At 40.2% G+C, this 24,260-nt stretch overlaps 1 protein-coding gene across 34 annotated transcripts in view; it reads right to left on the bottom strand.

The window, feature by feature from the left end:
* Nucleotides 1–3,267: 3,267 nt before the first annotated feature.
* MAP2 (microtubule associated protein 2) overlaps nt 3,268–24,260 on the bottom strand; it is a 241,754-nt gene continuing 220,761 nt past the window's right edge. For 20 of the 34 annotated variants that reach the window (XM_045297150.1, XM_045297171.1, XM_045297162.1 and 17 more), the window contains 4 exons: nt 13,171–13,263; nt 11,156–11,237; nt 7,334–7,446; nt 3,268–7,102 (listed from right to left, as the gene is read on the bottom strand). In XM_045297150.1, the coding sequence (XP_045153085.1) occupies nt 6,887–7,102; nt 7,334–7,446; nt 11,156–11,237; nt 13,171–13,263 (504 nt within the window). In that variant the 3' untranslated portion in view covers nt 3,268–6,886. The remainder of the gene's footprint in view (nt 7,103–7,333; nt 7,447–11,155; nt 11,238–13,170; nt 13,264–24,260) is intronic. The other 14 variants (XM_045297204.1, XM_045297210.1, XM_045297219.1 and 11 more) reach the window with 1 other exon arrangement.

Here is a 24,260-nt window from a genome sequence, read left to right as displayed (position 1 = left end):
GGAAAATATCAAACACAGGATCACCCAGAACCTCTCCTCTCACCGGCACTTCATCTATTGGTGGCGACACTGTGGATATTAGCTTTGCGACTTCACACCAGGGATTACCACCACCCACTCTATTAAGAGTGTCAGACTTATCCAGGCCTTTAGGGGTAGAGATAGCCATTAGAATCCCAACACTTAGCCCACTGTACCACTCTGGCTCCTTGAGTCAAAGCAGTTCCCTTCTTTATTGTTGTCATGGAAGCCATGCTGCCTCAGGCTGACCCCAGGGGTTAAAAAGCAGAATGGCTTCCTAGGGCTTTCTGGGCTGTCAATCCCCAGGAAGCAGATGGCCAGGTCTTTTGTTCTGTGGTATTTTGTGTGAGTTCTAATCTTCAAACGTTAGCTTAGTTTTCCAAGCTAGCTAATGGCCACCATGATTGGCTTGAACATTGCAACCATTGTGAGGACAGTGCAGGATGGGACAGTGTTTTGTTTTGTTGTACACACGGTGACTCTGAGTCAGTCTACTCAATAGCACCGAACAACGATATGGAAGCACACGCTTCAAATCCCTAGGGATCTCCCCACTACTTATTAGGCAGTCTACTCTAAAACACCTACTGTGTATAGTAGGAAGTCAATAGATATTGATAGTCTTCTCTTTATAATTTTTCTTTGGTTGGAGCAAACAATGCTCTTGTTTCCCTCTATTTCTCTCTCTCTCTCTCTCACACACATATATGTTTGATGCTCTCTTATATGCTTATACACTCATAGTTGTATATATATCCATGTGCATACATGTTTATTGTATCTGTCTATATATGTATAGTCATTTATCATGTAATGTCCATGATGATCTGTGAAAAAGGATGCTACATGTTTTATATATTGTGAAAATACCTCATTGTATGTTTACATACCAAATAGATACGCCTACATTGCCAGTAAAAGCTTTCACTGACTTCTCACTTTTGTGTTGTTTATAACCTTTCATTTCACTTTCAATCAGCACTTCCACTTTGAATCTTGCTTCTGCGATCACTATCACTTGTTTTGATGCATTTGGGAACCCTACTTTATTTCACAGTAATTGTGATAGTTATACAAATTCATGTCAACTTGATAAAAGAATGAAGGGGTGGGTGTGGGTCTAGCTTTTCAATCAGGTCACCGCCTGATTGATCCCTCCTTGTGGGTGTGGCCTTCTCATGAGGATTCTGGGAAATTCTCTCTCTCTTGATTTTGCCATCAGAAGAGTTGGGTCATTCTCTCTTTCTCACACACTCTCTGCTTCACATTCCTGACAAGCCACATGGCCCACACTGATGGCAGCCAGAACCCTGGAGATGCATCCACTGCCCTTGGACCCAGAGGCCTTTCCACCCATCGGCCTGCGGTCTTCCTGCATTCAGCATCATTGCATGTGGGGTGTGAGTATGAAGAGGAATTCATGGGCTAATATTGAACTTATGGGCTACTATCTAACTTATGGACTTGATCTGCATGGGACTGGGATGTTCTAGTGATGTATAATTACTTCTTGATATAAAGTTCTCCGTTACATATATATGAGCGTCTTTCTATTTTTTCTCTAGTCAACCTGGCCTAACAAAGTAATACTTCCGGTAAAAAATTAAACATATTGCTACAGCACTCAAGAAACTTGAAATACATGAGATTGGATGCTGATGCCCAACAAAGTGTGTTATATAGTAAATGTTTTGTTTGTAAGTAGGAAAGTTTACATTAAAATAACAGTATAGTATGTACATAAGCCAAACTCAAGACTGTCCAGTGAATTGACTCATAGTGACCCTATATGACAGGATAGTAGTGTCCCCTTTGATTTGCCCCCTCTTTGCAGGGGCTGGATGCCTTGTCTTTCTCCCTACATAAACCCACAACAGGCATTTATTCTATCGACAGTTGTATTATTGATTACATGAGCGGGGTTCAAAGTTTGTGGGGAAAAATTCCATTAACTTTTAATTTCCAAAGCTTTTTGACACGCCTTCATGTGTATACGGTGCTTTTATACTTCTGGTGGCATACGTGCATTGTGCATGAAGTACATGAAGTACACATGTTGCATTGGTAGCATATGTGCATTGTGCATGAAGTACACATGTTGCATTGGGGAAGCTGTTTTCTCACTATGTCCAGTGATGCTCTGCTATGTCTTACTCTCCAACTGGGGCTTCTGCACTCTATTACATTATTCATATAAGCCAGCTCCCCTGATTATTTGCTTAGCATACAGATTGAATAAGTGTGGTATGAAGAAAACGGTGGCATGAGGATTGAAAGAAAGCTTATTAACAACTTGTGATACGTAGATGATACAACATTGCTGGCTGAAAGTGAGGAAGACTTGAAGAATTGGTTGATGAAGATCAAGGATTGCAGTCTTCAATATGGATTATTACTCAATGTAAAGAAAACCAAAATCCTCACAACTGGACCAATAGATAATGTCATCATAAATGGAGAAAAGGTTGAAGTTGTCAAGGATTTTGTCTTGCTTGGATTCACCATCAATGCTCCTGTAAGCAGCAGTAACAGGTCAAAAGACAAGTTATATTAGGAAATCTGCTGCACAAGACGTCTTCAGAGGACCGCAAAACAAGATGCTACTTGGCGGACGAAGGTGTGCCTCCCCCAAGCCATGGTATTTTCAATTGCCTCACATGCATGCGAAAGTTGGGCATTGAATAAGGAAGTCCATAGAAGCATGGCTGCATTTGAATGGAAGCACTGGAGATCATTGACAGTGCCATGGACTGTTAAAAGGACAAACCTATCTTCCTTGGAAAAAGAGCTGCCAGAGTGCTCCTTAGTGGCAAGGATGGCAAGATCTCCTCTGACATACATTGGCCATATCATTAAGAGCAGTCCCTAGAGAAGGACATCATGGTTAGTAAAGTAGAGGGGCATCAAAAGGAGGAAAGCTGTCAAGGAGATAGATTGTCACATTGGCTACAAAGGAACAGTTGTGAGGCTGGTGCAGGATCAGGCAGTGTTTCATTCTGTTGTGCATAAGGTCCCTATGGATCGGAACTGACTTAATGGTGCCTAACAACAATAGACACAATATTATAATCTTAACGGGTTTGAAATATATAATGTTGGATGCTGCCCGAATGGGCCTTATGCATAGTTATATATATATATATATATATATATTCTACACACACACACACACACACACATACATACAACACACACACACACACACACACAATTCTTATTTTCCCAGAGAATATCTGAGGCTAGCAGTTAGGTGACAAGCAATTTTATTTTGCAAAACAATCACTATACAGCAACAAATACATTTGCAAATTTGATTGGAAAACATGAACTAACTACAACCAGCCATTGAAGAAGTGCCTTTCTATCGTCACAGGTTTTAGAATTTCAGAAGAAAGAAACCCTCACAGATTTGTCGTGGTGTGTGGGAACCTTGCAATCCCAGCATACAGAGTATACTTTTTGTTGATCTTTTTTTCCTTTTTGCTAAAGTTGAAGTAATTTTTTATTTCTTAATGGTTGGTATTTTCTGAGTCTCTAAGACATTTTTTTTTCCTGCGGGGGGACCTGGCCTCAATCTGCACACAACCAGGTCAAACATTCTAGGTGTAAAAGTACAAGCATTGTGGATTTCCACATATCAATCTTGAAGGAATGCCTAGAAATGGCCTTTTGCAAGCAAATGCAAAGTTTACGCTACTTTCGATCGTGAATAGTTTCTTTTCTTTCTTTATGTGGAATGAAAAACAGGAGACACACTATGACAGAATCTACCACACTCTGACGATTTCTGCAATAACACTGATATGATGCCCTATTTCGGCCAGTGGCCCCCCTTTCTGCAGTATGACTGCGTGAGTGTATGGAGAAGGCCGGCCACAATCAGTACATTCTCCCATTTCACCTGTCCTCTCTTCAGCTTGCTTCAGTCACACCTCCCTGATAGGTTGCATGGGTGTCTTCTGTGTGGGTGGGATTTTGGCCCATCGTCCTGCTGGAACTCAGCAGGTGAATCCAGAGAGAGTTGTTCCTAAACGAACATGGCCTTAAAACTCATTATGAACCCGGATCTTTCCTGCATCCTTATAAAGCACCTGATTCGCAAGTGCAGGAGACCCCCAGAGAGTGAGTTCACTTGAGGAGTTGGCCTTGCAACTCTTTGCACCTCTGGATTGCTTCTGTATCATGAAACAGCTCCTCGAAGGCTAAAGCCAAAGAGAACCTGGCACTGGTCGATCTAGAAGGGGAACTGTGATGTTTTCCTTTCTAGATCAGCGTATGTGTCCCCACAAAAGTGGTGCTCAAAAAGCTTAATCAGAGTCGTTACCTTGAGAGTGAACGCGAGATGGGTTCCACACCCCACACCCAGGAGAAGACGTGCAAACGATCAGGTCCTTTTGGTTAGAACTCCAATCCCATAGAAAACAAGGATATATATTCACTGTAGGAACTTGGTGGTGATTGGAAACACATCTTTTTTTTAAAATACCAGATCTAATAATTTAGTGGCTAATATAAACTTGATTTTGAACATGTATTTCAGGAAGCTGCATTTGAACATTTCGAGCGTCTTCACTGTCTTAACTTTTATAAAATACTTAAACATTAAAAAAAATTGCCTTTTATACAGGTTAAATCTGTTCTAACTAGCAGTTAGCTTCTTTCCCCCAAACTGTAATGACTATCTAACACATATCAACACACATAAGAAAAAACCATGAGTCTCCGCACAGCTATTTCTTCTTTTCCTATTTCCAGATGCATCTCATCTAATGAACTAATGAATAAATTGCCTGGACTAGTGAAATCAAACCTTCCAGCAATTACAAGGCAGGAACATCCAGAGTCCTACTTGACAGTTTCTATGTTTCTGACTGTCATATAAAATAACTGATTTTAAATGGCCTGATGCGTTTGCCTGTGTAAAAACTCTCAGTTGAGAATGAATGCTGTGGGTTGGCGTCTGGTGGCAGGCACGCTGTACGTGATGACCAATGAATGACAAAATGACATCCGTGTCTCCTTGTCTCTGCATCTGCTGGCTTTTCCTTTCATGCTCCTCCGTCTCCAGTATGTCAGCCCATGCTCATTCTTCCCCCTTCAGATTTGGGAATTGATGTGATTTAATGATCCACCTACCTGACCCACTGCCTTTCACCGTTCAGATTCCGCTTACCTGCCCTGAGCAAGAAGAACGGGAGAAACATATCTTTAAAGAGCTATATCCAGCCACCCCTATGGCTCATGGCCCTATTCAGGTCACTGGCTATGTCATTGCCTGCTTGTAAGTCTAGGACGAGCACTTTGTGAGAGGAATTGATTAATTGATTTATGACCTGGGCTGCATGTAAGGTCAGAAAACAGTATGCTCTAGTGGTAAACGTAGTATGAAATCACACAGTGTTCTTTCATGGAATATAATGTTGGAATCCTGAAAAACTGATTTCCTTATCTGCATCTCCCATGTATTATTATTTTTTTCTTTCTCTGATCAAGCAAGCTTGATTCTGGGAAGGGTAGTCAGACATCATCTAACATGGAATTTAATAAGCAGCTAATACTCTTATTTGGGGAAAAAATGGAATATCATGTCCCTGACTTTCACTGTGGGTTTCAACTTTAGCAAATGAAAAAAAGAAAAGAAAAAGAAATCTTAAGAAGTCTGTTTTGTAAATGATTATAGGAATAAAACCCAAACTATTCTGTTATTAAAACTGAAACACAACCATATCTTAAGCCAACAATCTGTAGACCCGTTTATGTATAATGGGACCCACCCCCACAAACTCCATGTTGGGGAAAAGCAAAGAAAAACCATTTTTTTCCTAGTATCACGGGTGAGACTTGTATCTGGCACTAAAACAAGGTTACAGCTTGGAGTTGTTACAGAAAGCAACTTCATGCTAACATCTTTGTTTTTTTCTTTTTTTAATGAAGTCGGGAAAGATCGCTGCTAACATCTACTTTCACATCCCTAAAACTGCAACACCGAAGGGTGCAGGGCACACAGATACTGTGAATAAAGAGTGTAATATTCAAGTACATGAGGAAGTATCACAAATGGCCACAGAGAAATATATATATTTATATCTATAATACTGTATCAAACAGATGGAAAGGGGGTGTGAAACTGGTAGTGTAGACATAAATCTAGCCAATTAACTGACATTCTAATCAGACAAGAGTCTGTCATAATGCAAGTGCCTCATTCCTAAGCGATGCACTTTTACACCACTGTCTCCACCACAGCTCAAATGCTTTGTAGCTAGTTTTTAATTAGTTAAATAATTTATTGGTTTCACTTATACTCTGATATAATTATCCAGGTCCCAAATGTTAATAACTTAATTGAATCTTTCTTCCCATTTATACAAAATAACATTAAGAAAACCTGTTATTTCTTACGTGCTCTTTCCTTCCTGCAATCAGACTTCTTGACTGAATGTAACCTGTAAGAAGTTTTAATGGGCGGGTTGTATTGTATCTTTTTCACCCATAAACAGAACAGTGAAAGGAGCGGCATGGATTTTAACAAGGCCTTTCAGAGTGTCGTGGTAGCCTTCAGGCACATGAAAGGTAAAATGCAATTTTATAAATCATAATACTCCATGCAAAACAGAGCAGAGCAAAAAATAATTGTCCGATTGTACCCATGTAAAGCCAGCGTCTTCTTGTTGCAAATGGAAATCAGGTCAACTTCTGCATATTCTATTCATTTTTTTTATAAAATTATAACAATGACTACAGTTTGGGGGTGAGATTATTTCTTTTATGGTGTGTAAAGGATGACCGTAACACCTGCTCAGAGCCTGCTCCTGCCAAAGAGCTCATGCCTAAATATATGACTTCGATGCGCAAGGAGAAATATTCACAAGCCCTGCTTTGCGAGTGCGGCGGTGACATCTTCCGCCAAAGTGGCGAGCTGAGGGGATTCGAGCAGGTTGATGCTTCCCGAGGAGGACACGTTGCTGAGGCGTCGCGGTGATGCCACACTGGATCTGCCTGGAGACTGCGTAATGATCTCGGCCCCGTGGTCCACACGGGCCTTAGCGTGCTCTCGGAAGTTCAACTTTTGGCTGTCAATCTGTTCAAGGCAAGCATCAGTTCATTAACTCAGGCATCGGAACTAGCCCCTGGTGCTTTCTTTATACCCCAGAGCTGATTAATAGGAGTTCTACACAGCTCGGTGACTCCCACTTCTCATTGGTCTAGGTTTTCAATTGGAGACCCATTTTGATAAAGAGTATAGCCGAAGGATTAAGGGGCGTGGGGAGGGTGGGAGACACGTTTTTTTTCTCAGGACTGTGTTGCTTACCTTGATATTACCACCCCCGGGTACATGGTGAGCATTGTCTAGCGAACCGACTTTAGCTTGGGCCTTTTCTTTGAAATCCAGTTTTACGCTCTCAATTTTCACACGCCCACCACCTATGCAGGAGAAGAGAAAGGTTGACATTGCTAAATGCCTTGCTTAAGTGAAATCTTATATTTAGGGTGATGATTTCCCATAAATGGCATAGCAGATGGCCTATACATCCACTGCCATCGAGTAGTCCATTCCCACTCACAGTGACCCTATAGGGCAGACGGCGTCTTAGGGTTTCTGAAACTGTGAACCTTTACTGGAGCAGGAAGCCTCATTTTTCTCTCTCTAAGTGGCTGGTGCATTTGAACCACCAACCTTATGGTTAGCAGTCTAAAGCTTAACATATAGCACCATTAAGTCTCCTTAGGTGAACCATAGCAAATCACAGATTTAATCAACTCTACTACCCCTCTGATCATAGATCAGAGTTAAAAATGACTCATGAAAGGAATCTTCTAGAAATGTTAGCCTATACCAAATGCCCCATACAATCAAGATAATGACATCTACCTTATGTTATGATGTGTGTTGCTTTACATGTGAATAACTTAAGAAATCAGAAGCTTTTCTTTCTTATCAGTATCCCAAAACTCTAAAATGACCCAGTGAAAAGAGTCTTTTATGCCTAAGGGAGCAAATTACATTGAAATGACTCTTCTTTCAGGTAAAAGGTCATTGGCCAAGGACATTGAGGCTGCAGATCTGTTCATTTGGAAATGTTCATCATTGATTGCTTGACTGATGGAATGAGTCAGGAGCGAAGTCGTTTATAACTAGTCAATGCTAAGAGCACTCATTTTAATTAGCAGATGGAGTGAAAGGAAGAGAATCTTACATCTTTGTCTGGTACAGATGCTGTAGGACAAATCTGACACTGACGTCAACCTGATAACATTGAGGCAGGGTGCCATTTTCCAAGTGCACCTCGTCTGAAAAATTCATAGGTCGCTATTTGACTAGGGTGCTGTGGGTTACATTGCAGTGTGGTCTTCCTCAGCTCTCCATTTCTTTCTTAGGTTTCAAATGCAGGGGTTCTACACCGAGTAGACCATTTCTGAACACCTCCTGATGTCTTTGACTGGAACTCATGCTAGATTAGACTTATTTTTTCTATTCCTTTTCACTTGAGAGATTTACTTTCATTTTCATGAGCATCTTTTTCTGGAAGTCCAATCATGAATGATATTGACTCTCTACTAACATTGAGTTTGTCTTGGGATTTTGATCTTACAAATACCAGGGACTCATGAAAACGTAGAAAATAATTCCATTTTGAATTCTTTTTTTTTTTAATGTATAGAAGAGAGAGTTTCATATAAAGGGTAAGTGTACTTTAAGAAAGCATCCAAACCCAGTGATGTCCAAGCCCGTAAGTCCAACATTAGCCCATTTTGAATTCTTGGTGTTCCCATAGCTAAATGAGAGGTCAGGTAAGACTTTTTGTGGCTTTTTAAAGCCTATGATATTCCCCCCAGGCGTTACTTAGACATTTATATCCACATCTAGTTACCTGACAGTGGGTTTAGTGAAGTTTTATAGGTTTAATGGGTTTTATTCTGAAGAAACACCTAATCATGCTTCTGAAGATTCAGCATGTGCATGATGTTCTTTAGCTCACGTTTACAGGACATGCAGTTGTCCTTCACACAAACGATGACTAATTGCAGGGAGCATCATTCTTTCAACATTTGACCTGTCCACAGGAGTGTCACTTGTTAGAATGGAATGCATATGATTATAATGATTCACTAATGTAATCATTAAATGAAGATGCCTGGTTTCTAACTAGATGACATTAATTTCTTTGGGATATTAGTTCTTATTTGTTTTGGTAGTCTTGGATATAAATTGCTTAAGTTTTCCTTTATGGTTATATGTTGGATCAACTTATAGCAACTATTTATTATATATATATATATATATATATATATACACACACACACACATTTCATTGAATTGTTTTTGTTGAATTGTCTTTGGGGTAAATTTTCAACAACTTTGTTAAATTTTCCTTGGGATAAAAAATAGTCAAAACCCAACAATATTGTAATACTGACCCAAAATATTTTCTGAAAAAGAGCCCTGAGAATACCATTTCTACTAATGCTTTACTAGGGAAGCACAATTGAATTCAGACACCCTTGGCTCTGAAGAAGTCTGAGCTTTCTAAATCTTGAAGTGAAGGGAGAAGTGGAGAAGGAAAGATAGCTCCATTTGTGCCGCCAGGTGTCACCTTTTGTTTCTCCTTAGCGATTCCATAGTTTCAAAGTAACTCTGCAAAACTTGCTGTTGTCAAGGATGATTGTGCTAACATTTCTCTTTCGGTTATTACAGAAGAGCTACATTTAGTAATAGGTGGGAGTTCATGACAATAGTCTTTTATGACCATATCTTCACAGGAGGTTTCCTTTCGACATAAGTTATTTTTAGGCAAATTTGACTAATCGTAAGCATCCTGTCTAGAATTAAAAGAATCTAGCATTTTCCTTAGTATTCTGGAAGGAAATAAACAATATGACCACATAGTTCAGATATGCTTGTTGACACAGCAATGCAAAGTCAACCAGGTGTTGGTAGGCTTGAGTTTCTGACGTGGAATTAAGTAGGGCACGAGACCATATCCCTGCTCTCTTGGAAGGCAGCTGTGCTCATGATGCTACCACCAACGTAACCCTGCTGTCTTATGAATGGCAGAAAAATCAGGTCCAGAGAGACAGCTTAGAGACAAGGATTCCAGATAGGATATTTCTAATGCCTTGATGTTTCTCTGGGAACAACTTTAGTCAAGAGTTAAGCTTGATTTCCAGTGGATTTTCAACTAACACATCTTTCTTAATAATATTTCCTTATCAGATGTCTTATTGGGCCCAATTGCTCCTACGCCTAATTCTTAAAATTACATTTGAGATAACGATTGGTACAAATAACCTTTCACCTGGTTCGAATCCTCTGATGCTTTAACCGTAGATGTTTAAAACCAATTGCTTTCCTCTTGTCCTCTATAAATCAACAGTATATATACATTGTTTCAAAGTAGTCTCAAGAAAGGTATACAATTGAGAATTTTCTATTATTGCACATCTATAATGGTAAGATTTAGCAAAAATCAAAACAAAAAGACATGATAGAAAGATGACTCATGGTATGTTAGACTTACACTTTAAAGGGAGAAATCACACCTTGTAAATATGAATACACATTCTACTGTACATCACTAGTCTTATGAGAAAAACAAAAGGGGTCCATTGCCAAAATAGTTGAGAAAATACTGCATTCTACCAAGGATTTACAATATTAATGCTGAGAATTTCATCAGATAAATAAATTTGTTCAGCTTTTCTTAAGCAGAATTCTTACTTCATATACCCAGAAAAAGTCCCATGAAAAATCATTGTAAATGCTGCTTTCAATTAATATAATGCATTGATAAATGGTAGAAGGTAGTTTATAAACTACACAGTCCAATAAGCTTTTTTGAAATATGTAGTCTACAGAACACATTTTATATGTTGTGTACATTAAGGCAAAGTCATGTGAAATGCCTTCTAACTTCTTAACCTGTTCTATGATATGAAGCTGCTTCACAGTAATTTGGTTCACTTCCCTAAATGAAGACAACTTGAGATTTTTAACGTAAGTTTCCTCTAGTAAAAGCATAAAGTATCAGCATTTTAAAATAGCCTTCTGACGAGGTCATGCACAGCCCAAATACATTAGAAATTTACTGACCCTACTGAATGCTCCTGAGCTTTCTAAAAATTATTAATTTACCTGGCCTGTGGCGGATATTCTTCAGAGAGCCACATTTGGATGTCACATGGCTTAGGTCGATCTTCTTGGTAACAATTTGTACCTGTGTGAACCACATAAAAGAATAGGCTTGAAGAAATTTTGTCATGGAAAAGAAAACCCCCTGAAACTCATACGATTAAGAAACATACCTAAATTCACAGCACATAACCAGAAAGTCATACTTAAGTACACACACACACACACACACAAATATTCCCCAGATCTTCCCAAATATTTGGATAGGAAAGAAAGAGCCAAGTGAAAGGCAATCCTGCAACAGAAGTTCTGATTAGTCTGAAAGAGATCAAGCCTCAAGGGACAGCAACACCTGGTTGACTAGGGCACGCTCACTCAGAGAACTAAGTTTCACCGTGTTAAATCTTCCTGTGAGCAAAGAGCCAATAAAAGAGAAGGAGAGTTATTCTATAAGAATTTTTTTACAGAATAGTGAACAGCATTACTCAGCGATACAAGGTGAACTAGCAAGCAAAAGCAAGCTATAATGATGCGTTCCTAAAATATAATTAAGTTACCATATTTTTTTGTTCAATGGATTTTTTTATGTACACCAATTTATAAAATAAATTTTATAGCAATACTGTTTCTTTATGGTATGTTAACAACATTTCCCAATAGTTGCAGCAGGGCCCACCTGCCTACCTGCATCAGTGGTATGAGTTCTAAATCACACAATCTGGGAAGTGGGCCAAGGTATGTGAATATTTTAAAAAGGAAATCTTTAGAGAGAAGTTTAAGGCTATGGTTTTGTAGTTAGAATTTTTCCTGACTTCCTGTAGAATCCTTATCCCTATTGATCCATTCCCACTTGGAACTCTTGATCAGCAATGTCTTTAGGGCTGGGTAGCTGGTTCATCCTCTGATTGCCCTTTTTTATGTAGCCTGGGTAAGCCTACTTCTACAGAGTTAACGCATGGTGGGTGCTGCAGTCAAGGCAACAGGGAGGAGTGCCAACACAGTGATACAATATTGACTGTGATGGTCAACCCAGCATCCTTCAAGGAACACTGCCGAAAGGGCTATGAGCTTTTCACGACAGGGGAGGTTCTTTGTGTATCAGGAGATAGAGCCTAGTAGGGGGCACTTGCGTGCCTCAATATCCTTTCACTGCGCTACGCTCTCTCTGCCCTAAGGAGGAGTAAACAGCCAAGAGTTTGGTAGATGTGGATTCTGGATTTTATACCCCGTAAATTACTTGAGTCTCGGTTACTAGATTCTGAAATTTAAGAGGCAGAGTCTGTAAACATGTAGAGGCTACCTATTTCATTTGAAAATTATTTTTAGGAAGGACCATCCTTAATTCATCTCACTGTAGCTTGATTTTACCTGATCTTTTCAACTCAGCTCTGTTTCAGAAACGGGAACGTGGTTTCCTTCCTCTCACAGACTATTATTTCCACTAAATATAAGAGACAGGGAAAATCTTGTCAAGACAGAGTGTCTGCTGGTACCTGAATCCGTTCCAATTTGAATTATAGATGAAGAATGCTTCACTAGTTCTGCACGTTTCCAAATGATATCCTAACTCTCAGGAATACTCAAGCCCTGAAGATTGACATGACACACTTCAAGTACTTTCAAATATATCAACCTTTGCCTCAACAGAAATTTAAATGGAGTTACAAAAATGTGTGCCATGCTGATTTCTCAGGGAAGTAGAGCATGAGACACTACTTCTATAGAAAAGACCGGCACACAACGTTGGCAAGGGCGTAGGCTTGTCATCCCTTGAAAACCATAGGAACACCATCATCTATAGCTGAAAGTGAGATAGCCGTTGCTGATCCCTATAATGAAGGATGGGCAGCCTGCCACTGAAAAGACAAGGCCGAGAAGCCACCAGAGAAGGCAGACGTGCAGAGCAGCAGTTAGAAGAAGGAAATGTGCTGGGAGGGACGCGGGAAGAAGACAGGATGCTGGCTATGCAGGGGGTTCCACACAATCAGGACAGCTTTCTCTTCGAAACTTCTACTTACATTTCCGCCCCCAGCTGAATGCGTGATGTTATCTTTGGAACCACAGCGGGACTGAACCTTGCTAAGATCGATCTTCTTGTTTAAAATCCTAACCTAAAAGGAATTGGAGGTAACTTCACTATGCATGTTTCTTTCCACACGTCGGGTAGAAGAAACCAGGGCGGGTAGCACCACAGAAGATCCAGAGTGGCTTTCGTCTACATACTCAGGCAGGAGGAAAAACTAACACCAAGAGTTGAGAGCAGATCGGCCCCATCAACATGCGCTACCGAACCCCCTTCCTTGCACACCCCAGAGCCAAATGTTTAAGACTTGCTGCAGGCAGATGTGATCTGGACATAACCAAAAGGACACAACATAACTACATTTCAAACACATCTGATGGGGAACTTGCAATGTCTAGCCAGCACTGGGATTCGAGTCCACTCTATGGAAGTACCAGAAGTGGAATTTATCCCATGACCTTTATGATAATTACAGCACCCCCTCTCAAGAAACACGACGCCAGTCTGTACAATCATTCATCATGTTGCATGCTTGACTTGACTGTCCTTTTGGTCCACATGGCACAGGTGAGGTCCATAATTAATCTGGATTTATTTTACAAATTGGGGCTCTGATTCATTCCGAAAAGGTCCCCTGGTGTTCTAAGAGGGTCCGCACGAAAGTCCACGGCGGCTTCATTGAAATGAGTGTATAATTCCCTTGCAAGTCTGGCTCAGTGGCCTTCCGAAGGGCTGTCTTGGCAGGCTGCTCTAGAGGAGACATCAGCCCTGTATGGTCAGTGTAGAAGCCTTCTTTCCACTCTCGAGATGCCCGAACCCAGGCTCAGTGGGTAGCTGACTTGCACGCAGCAGCCCAGGCCTTGGGTTGAATCCGGCAGAGTAAGTATCGTATCATTTTCAAGAGAGCAAGCAGTCATCTTCAGGAGAACCACAAATCGAGATCTGGGAAAACATGACTCACTGATGCTGCCAGTCAGCTTTTAATTCGTCCCCTCTAAATGCTAAAGAAAAATCATGTTTGTAATGCTTTTAGGGATAGTTTATAATTCTATTGATCAAAAAAGGAACTATAGAAATGTATCCCTGATATTCTGCTGTCACCAAGAATGGTATTACTTCTCTACGGTATTTGCATAAAAGAGTAGGAAAATGGAGGACATCCAGTCCCGAACTATTTTAAACTAAAAACAGCCTAAATGGTAATGTCTGCCTAACACTGAGAAGATAGCTTGTCCCTTACAGGGACATATCTTTGACAGCTTTCCTCAGCAGCCCCAGGGAAGGGCCTCATGTCAAAACACGAATTCAGAAGACACGATGATTGGACTGTTCCTGAGGATCTGAAAATAACAACTTAAAAAAGGCAGAATCACCAAGAGCGTCTAGATCTAATAATAAATAAGCTCTTCATTTAGGAATTTCACATAAATTATAGATGCAATTACAGATGCAAGTTTCAGCTAGTGAAGACCACTACATTTCAAACCTCAATGACTCTTTTCAGAAAGCATATAATTTTGATTAACAATCATAATGCTAATTATTCTCCACAAGGATCTAATAGTTTTCCTATGAAATAGAATTCATCTGAACCCTGTTACTCACCCTTGGGGGTAATTCGGCATCCGAAATTTTCTTGATAGGTTTTAGTTCAGAGATCATTACAGTAATCAACCAAGCAACTCCTCACCAAGTGCTCGAAAGCTAAATGCTAAATCTAATTCACTCGCGGAAACCATGGAAATTCCAAATTCAGTTGAGCAAATTTACGTGACTTTAACATTCAATTCACTATTTGTTTGGTGATTTCCAAAACAAACGATGCAATCCCCAAGAGGCCATGCTGCCAGCGTGATTCAGCGATGACTTCCACTCGCAATCTCTCAGAATTGAAAAGCTGACTTCTGTAGCTTTGCCACATATTTTCATGGAGCCACAGAGTTTCTATGAAACGACCACCTTTCTGAGGGCAGTTTGTTTTCAGTCTCTTTCAGTATCATGCAACATGCCGGACGGACTTTGGACATGAATTAAAGGCATGCACTTTGTGTATTCCCTTACTTGCAAATAGTGTCACTATATAAAGATTTTCTCTAAAATGAAGGAATGTATGATAGAATCAATATAAATGATCTCTTTAGACCATGATTCACCACACTGATTGATGGCTGAGTAAGGAGAAATAAGACCATGGGTGCACAAGGTGTTTGCTGCCTAGCTCAATGACCTATTTAGTCCTGAGCACCCACTTAATTCATGTGACTCCCATTGATGCTCTAGAAAAATTACAAATTACTGTTTATCAAAATCCCAGGGGCCACTTACAAATAATTCGCCCTTAAAATCAATCCCCAAATACCAAGTCATTAGGAATTATACCCTAAAATATGAAAATAGAGGACTGCTATGAAAGTTGTGATTTCTCCAACTCCACTTTACTTTTCTCATCAAAGTTTTCAGTTGTAGCTCTTTAGTCTGTATGGATGGGCTAAAATAACAGATTTGTTAGCAAGATTTTTTTTTCAACTTCTGTTTTCTAACAACCTTCTTTAAGAAAAAACTACTGACATCTTAGATACAGTCTAGGAAAAGTAAAACTTGTATGAGGCAAATGAACTAATTTACTATAGTCAAGAAACAGTGAAAAAAACATTTCTGTAATTATTACCTAAATTATCCTTCAACCACATTTTAATCTTTTAATCATTAGTTTCCCTGCATTATTTTTTCGTATATTATTAGTGCAAAACTGGGAGATGAGGGATTGTGTGCCTATGTTTTCTCCTGCATCTGTCACAGGGAGAGTGAAATGTGTGTGATCAGTCAGCTGGATCATCTTCTTAAAGCTCTGCACTGCTCAAAACCTCCCCAAGTTCTGTATTGCCTGTGAATGAGTTCAGGCCCCTGGGTGAGGGCATCTCAGTTTTCAGCAATTGTGACAATGCACCCTTCTCTTTTGTTCTGCCTCTATTACGTCTGACCAGGCTGGGTTACACACCAAACTTCTGTGAAATGAACCATCTTAATTCTCCTTGGCTCTAGACTCCTGTGGTCTATGGAGTCGGGGTGTCCTATCAAGGCCATTTCCACGTTCATGTTCTTTTGGGTTAGCAGCCTGGAAGAATCTGATTTCCTAAAGTTGCCTTTATGTTACCAATTTTGGAAAGCAAGAATTCCAGGAATGAATAGAAGCTGGGTTGATGGTCAATTTTCCCTGTAAAAGACTTCAGGCTCCATTCCCGTAACAGTGTTGATTGGATGGGTTAAGACACTGGAGGTTTTCTTGTCTTGGAAACATTTTTGACTCTTTAGTTGAAATGTTACCTTGCTTTACAAATGGTATTTTCAATAAACTTCAAGTGATATTATTGGCTTAGTATGAGTTTTATTTTAATAGAGTGAAGCCTTTGTTTGTATTTTTAGGCTTATTCCTGTGTTTTCTTTATGCTGTTATCCCTTTGGAATGCCCTCATTCCAAGTCCAGCCTGCAAGAGTAGTCTATCCTTTAAAGTTCAGTGCATCGATCCCTCTAAAGAATTTCAATCTCAGTAGTTTCATGCTTGGTCAAACAGCAGGTCAGCAAAAGACAAACAAACCATCCAACAGATGGACGGACAGCGGCCGACACAAGGGCGCAAACATAATGATTGTGAGGATGGCACAGGACCGAGCAGTGTTGTGTTCTGTTGTGCATAGGACTGTTATGAGCTGGGACGGACTCTACAGGACCCAATAACAGCAGCAGTATTATGCAAATCTTGGCACCTTATTTGCATAAACGGTGGCCTTTCACTCATGCAAAATCCATATTACGAAGTGAGAATTATAAGTTATCATAATTAAGAAATGAATGATCTTGAATTAACTTAGTCTATGCTGGGGAATAGGCCATGCTAAGGAAGGACACTGCAGGGCCATTGACTTGATTCTGATTCGTACAGCCCCACTGGGAGGGAGTAGAACGGCTCCTTAGCGTTTATGAGACTAAATTTTCATGGAAGCAGACAGCCTCATCTTTCTCCCTTGGAATGGCTGGTCAGTTGCGGTTTGTCCACACTGTGAGGGTTTCAATAGCACTTTAGCTGTTTTATTTTATCCTCATGCTGCTGTCGTGGAAAGATCTGCCATTGCCCTCTCTGTCTACGAGTTTAATTGCTCATGTGGAGAAATTAATTTTTTCCCCTAACATGGGGTCACTCTAGGAAAACAGGAAGACAAAACACAGGCTTGAGTCTAAACAAGAAGACATTTTTCTCATTAGAGATTAGGCAGAATCATGAACCAAATGCAACCAAAGAAAAGAAAATCTAATTTATAAATTCTAGGAAAACAACTTGTAATCAAAGGAAAGAAATCCTCACGTCAATTTGAATTTATGTCATGCTGATTGTAATGTGGTAATGTTTCTGCTTTTTAAATCAAAGCACCTATACATGGGCTCTAGGTGGCAAGGTGGGTAGAGTACCAGGTTCTGTTCTTGGCTGGCCCCCAGCTCGTTCTCCTTCTCAGCCCTGCGTTGCATATGAACCACGCTGCAGAACCAGCGCTCTCTTCCTCCGTCGGAATGCTTTTGTGAAAGGGTAACGCACAGTAACACTTGGCTCACATCACACTACCGTGCAGGGTTTAAGCTTCTCTTTGGATCTGCATCTTTTCTCAGGAGTGCTTAGATGAAACCCTCCTTTGTGTATTATAAAAACACTATTTTTTGGCCCTTTCAAATGCATTTCTTATTCTGAAACATTCAGTCTTCACAAAAACTATTGTCACCGCCCGAACACACACCTGAGGCTTCATACACTACAACACATGAAGATTGCATTCTCTATTCGCAAAGACCCCAGTGCTCTAACACAGATGATACTCTAAATATTTGCCCTTGCCTTCTGGTTACAATGCCTTCGGATATGTTAATAGTATAGTCCAATCAGAATAAAAATTACCCTTGCTACACAGACCAAGAGTCTACTCACAATGAGTGAAATCAGGTATGAATAATACATATATTTATGTATTTAGAAATGATAGTTTACATAAACATGCACCATTCCACAGAACTCTCAAAGGACAAGAGAAGTTGGAGGATCCATTGTTACATTGTTGTACCCTCAGGGAGGTTCCCACCCATAGCACCCCTGTATAACATAATAAAAAGACTTCTCCGTCCTGCACCATTTCTACAATTGTTGTAACGTTTGACCATGTTGTGTCAGCCAGCATGTTCATATATCTCACTGACAGTATTCTTTTGCTGACTCTACCTTGGTATCCTTTTCCTGGGACTGGTCCCTTCTGAGAATACGTACAAAGTAGGCGAGAGGAAACACGGCTGTTCTCACTTTTAAGGAACATTCTGGAAAGATTACTTGTTCTTTCTGGTAATCCATATATTGTTTTGGCTGACACCATAATTATAATTCAAGGGCATCAATTCTACTCCAGCCCCACTTATGCTCTATTGTCCAGCTTTCTCCAGTCATAGGAGAAGGCTGAGAATACCATGGCTTCGATCAGGTGAACCTTGGTCCTCAAGTCTAGTCTGTGCGTTGTAAGAGTTTAAAGCGATATTTTGAGCAGCTCTTCCCGAGACAATACGACATTTGGTTTTCCAATTGCTGCTTTTGTGAGCGTTAATGGTGGATCCAAATAAAATGAAATCACGGGCAACTTCTATAGTGTCACTTTTTATGAGGTGTTGCTTATTGGTCTAGTTTTAAGAATTTTTGTTTTAATACTGTAGTCAGTAAGTTGCATCGAGATCTCTTTGCTTTCAGTAAGCAAGGTGGTTTTATCTACATATCCAAAATAATTAATGAGTCTTCCTCCAATCATGATACCACAGTTTTTCATATCACTCGGTTTCTTGGATTATTTGCCCTGTGTACACATTGAATGACTTTGGCTAAAGAAAACAATTCTGAAGCACACCGTTCTCAATTTTAAATCAGGCAGTCTCCCTGGTTCTGTTAAAAATCTGTCTCTTGGTTTGTGTACGGAAAGTAGAAACCCTGTGAAAAAACTGAGGGTTAAGAAATAATAATGATGACTGTGGAAATAATTTTTAATGGACAGGACATGAATGAATTTCATCCTCAAATCCATGGCTACACATATTCAAGTCACCCTTCCAGGGACGCTGGAAGGAAGTCCCCATAGCACTACAGTCACGGTGATTGCTAGAATGAGGGGTTGAGCCTTTCAATGTTCACCAGTTTCCTTAGCACAGGTTTTCAGGAACCCCAAAGAACAGCGCACCAAGTCAGCGAGGAAAGGAGCTTTCTACTCCGTGAGAAAGAATGGTTTGAAGCTGACGGTGGTAGCCGTGGTACAATTCTGCTTGACGTGATTGCAATATGGAATGATCTGTTAGATGCCATTGTATTAAATCCCAACGAATTTTTTAAACAGAAAGTAGCTTTCTAAAGAGTCTGTTCAGTTGTCTGTAAGCGCCCCTTGCCCTTGCGTGCCGTGTGAAAGGGACACAGAAAAAGAGCCTCCACAGGCTCTTAGTATTTGGAAATACTAATTGATCTTTCTTCATAGTTCCAAACAATATTTGGGAGCTTAGGATATTTTTCCTTATTGTAACCAACATAAATTATAGTTGTCAAAGAATCCTAGTATAAAACAGGACCCCTGATCAGACTGAGTTTTCCGTTTGACTTTGACACACACAAAAGTAAACAAACAAAACGAGCCCTGTCAACATAAGGTAATGCCTTTTAGTGAAGGGATTTCCTTCCCACTGGGTAGATTGGTAGGATTTTAAAGTTCCTGGGGTATTTTATTACTCCTTTTATTTGTAGCTCCAAGGAGCCCTGGTGGCACAGTCGGTAAGTCTCGTCTGCTAACAGTAAAGTGGGAGGTTTTCTCACGGGTCTCTCTCTGCTGGAGAAAGCTGCGGCATTCTGCTTCTTGCTAGATCACAGCCGCAGGCACTTAGGAGGCAATGCTACTCCATGAGTGGGAATGACTTGACAATACATCAAGGAGATGAAAAGAAATGGCTTGGAGAAAGTTCAAATTGAATAAGGGCAAGCTACTAGGGAAGGTGAAGGGAGGGGAACGTGTCCTCCTCTCTGCCTGGATTTTGGAGAGCATGTCGTTTCTCCTACTCACCATTGTGCTGTGCAGTCCCCAGCACGTCTTAGTACATGCTTGAGGAAGTAATAAATACATAAATAACAATAAAGTTGAAAATCAGCCTTAACCCTTCTTTTCAGTCTGTATATTTCAGAAACCTGCCCTGGTGGCTTAGTGGTTAATGCATTGGGCTGCTAATCACAAGGTCAGTACTTCTAAACCACCGGCCACTTCTCTGGGAGAAAGATGGAGTTTTCTACTCCCCTACAGAGTTAGTCTTGGAAACTCAACGAGGCAGTTCTACCCTGTCCTTCAGGGTCACTATGAGGTAGCACCGACTCGATGACAGTGAGTTTGGTTCTTGGTATGTTAATAGCTCCCAAGAGACTTTCACAGTGGTAAAGTCATCATTTTATATAATGGGGAAAAAAGAGCTCTGTTTCACTAGACTTCATTAGCTGCCTTGAGAATGACTTCTATTTTCATCTTTGAATATAAAATTGAAAGTAAGCTATTGAAATTAGCATATAAAAGACCTATAATAGGTCTCAGCATAATGCTTAAAACTTTAAAAAGAAAATATAGGAGAGATTCCAATCTACTTTTCAGGAACTTCATTCCCTGCGTCCTCACCCTCCACTGCCCCTGGCTGCCTGCCATTCATGCCCCCCTTCTACTTCAGAAATATTGCTTTTAAAAAACCTCAGCTTCAGCTTTTTATTTTTGTCATAAACATGTACAGAGTGAGTATAATACCATACTGAATGTCCTTTGGCCATCTGTGATGCAAAAAATGCTATCACACCACTCGAGGTAATGTCAGTCTAGTTAAAGGAATGGTATTAAGCATTAGACTGCTAATTCAAACCCCGCAGCCCCTCCATGTGAGAAAATTAAGCTACCTGCTTCTATAAGAAAGATTTACCCTCTCAGAAACCTTACAGGGAGTCATTATGAGTCAGAAAGGATTCAGTGGCCATATGTTATGGTGATGCATTGGGTTAAGCATTGGGCTGCCAACCCAAAGCTCAGGGATTTGAATTCACCAGCCCTGGGGGCAAGACGAGACAGTCTGCTTCCATAGAGATTTACAGCCTGGGACACCCAATGGAGCAGTGCTCCTGTGTCCTATTGGGAATCTGATGTGAAGTCAGTTTGGTATATTCAAAAACAAGCATAGTGTGGTTACTTTTATTCCATAAACAAGAAACCGGATGATTCTAGAGGTCAGCACCTAAGGTCACACAATAATTTAATATAAGAGCTGAACCAAACGCTCAGCTCTTAAGTCTCATTCCAATACTCTATTAGCCAAAATTCTCTGTGGTCCAAACATGGCCAAACATGTGGCCCGATGAATTTTCTTTGAGGAATAACTGTAATGGGATAAGATATTCACACTCATATAGAAGGTTCCTAGAAGTAATGCAGTGTTCCATGTATATAGTACATTACATTCATCCACGTCTCATTCAACAGACTTACTGAGCAGCATGGACAGCCTGGGACCAATGCTGATTTCATGATCTAGTAGGAGTCCCTAAATGGTTCAGATGGTCCCCATGCTTGGCTGCCAAGGCTGGTGGTTTGGGTGCAACTAGAGGTTCCTGAAGTATTGGCTTGGCAATCTAGTTCTAAAACATCAGTCGCCTTATTAAGAGCCCTATGGAGGGCAATTCTACTCTGATACACATTCGGTCACCAGGAAGTGGAAGGACTCAACAGAAGCTAGTTTATCTGGTTTATCTAGTAGGTGAGATAAGACAGGCATTAAATAATTTACGACACAATGAAATGTTTAGTTATCAATATCGGTGAAAAGCACTGGTTATCGTATGGAGAGTATGGCAGAGGGGAAAAATGAGAGATGCAAGGAGGCCGTTAATAGCTATTGCTGTCCCATGGACAAGAGATCGTTGGATAGTGGCAGAGGAGACTGAGCAAAACGGGCAGATCTAGAGGTGCTCATGGCATGGCAATACCAACATTTAAAGACGGCTTGGATATAAAGGCAAATCTAAACGGCGTATGGTCAAGTTGACTCTGACTCACAGTAACCATACAGGACAGAGCAGAACTCCTCCATAGGGTTTCTCAGATTGTGACTCTCTATGGGAGCAGAGGGCCTTATTTTTCTCCTGTGGAGCAGCTGGTGAGTTGGGATCACAGACCTGTTAGCTACCACTCCAATGTGCACCCCGCTGGGGGCCCACGTTCTGCATAGAGGCGAGGGGAAAGAGGGAGAAGAAGATGCTTTTTAGGGTTTTCATTCGACAGTATTAAATACTCTGAATCCATGAATACTTGATAGTGGTGGGTTGGGTAATGATAATAGCAATAACTTAATGATGAAAATAACTTCATACGAACATTCTAGGCTGAATGTTCTGTTTGACAACCTGGCTGTTCCTCAAACATATCAGGCGAACTTCGACCTCAGGACTTCTGCACTGGTGTTTCCTTCTGATTGGGATAGTCCTCTTCCAGTTAGCCAGCCGGCTTGCTCCTGTACTTCCTTCAAGACTTCATTCAAATACCACCTTCTCAGGTCTTTCTGGCCGCTCCATCAAAACTGCAATCTTTCCTCCACATACCCTATACACTTTCTTTGGCTTTATCCCCCACACTCCCTTATATTTACCACTTTCTTACATAATATATATTTTTAATCTGTTTTGTTTATTTGTTCCCCTTCCCAAAATTTAAATTTCATGAGACAGGGTTTGTGTCTGTTTTGTTTCATTATATGCACAGTACCTAGAACCTATAGTAGATGCTCAATAAATCTTGCTAAGTGGATGACTGAGTTACTGAATGGTAACTTTTAGCTTCTGGAATCACTGAGAACATAGAAAAAGTGTTACTTTAAAAACCACGATTGAGTTTGGAATTCACATCTCCTTATTAATTTTGTCACGATCTACATAGATTTTGAAGTTCTCAGTGTCATTGAGTCAGTGCTGCCTCAGAGCGACCCCTGTGGGTTTCAGAGACTGTAACTGTTTATGGGAGTAAAAAGCCCAGTCCTTCTCTCTCAGAGTGGCTGATGGTTTTGAACTGCTGACCATGCAGATAGCAGCCCATGCTACCTTTTAAATCCTTGATTAAAAAACCTATTTTTGAAACAGAGAATATAAAAATATTTGATGTAAACAATTACAACTTAGATTTCCAAGTTTAATAATTCAAACTTTTACAAAGTCTATTAATATAACCATTATTTTCATTAAGTTGATTTACATAATGTGAAATTTTTGATGTGTCAGATTTTAGTCCTCATATGATCAAACCTTGTCATGAAGCCAATGCTAAGTAAAATTACTATTTTACATTATTCAACTACAATTAAAACAAACAAAAATGATTACGATAAAATGAGCTTACTTCATAGCCAGGCAATTAATTATTCATTATACACAAATTAAAGACTTTGACATTGTAGCTCAGCCATCAAAGGATAATATTAGAAGTACTATATGTAAGAAGAAGATAATGTGAGGATTTCTGTTTCTGATTGGGTTAAAATGAGAGGATGGCCTAAAACCTGATATCCAATATATGGGGAGAGAGAAAGTTGCTTTCTTGATTTCATAAACTTCAGGGAAATCCTTGCCATGTTCTTGTTTGCTTGGTCCTGACTGTCTCTTTGCCTGACCATCGATCTATCTAAAAGATGCCAGAGCCACTTGGCTGGGAAAAGAGTAGATTGACAAGAGTCTGCAAAGTTCATGATATAAAGGGCGTTTCCTGTGCCTTTTCTTTGGGCCATGAATGACTCACCTAAAGCGGCCATAATCTTGAGCCAGGAGGTCATGGTCTATTGACTTCTCTAATAAGCTATAAATAAAAACCTCTGGGAAGCCACCTCACTACAAGCTTTCAACTCTCACAGGGATATACTCAAGGAAATTGTGTTTTTTTTCTACTGGTCTTCCTAATTTTAATGGTGAGAACAACTATGGTAGTTTTATAATTTCACGTTAACTTGATAAATAAGTGTAG

Source organism: Echinops telfairi, unplaced genomic scaffold, assembly GCF_000313985.2.
Source record: "Echinops telfairi isolate 266 unplaced genomic scaffold, ASM31398v2 ScPeMD7_3;HRSCAF=10, whole genome shotgun sequence".
NCBI classification, from domain to species: Eukaryota; Metazoa; Chordata; class Mammalia; order Afrosoricida; family Tenrecidae; genus Echinops; species Echinops telfairi.
This window is presented reverse-complemented; position numbering and strand designations above follow the sequence as displayed.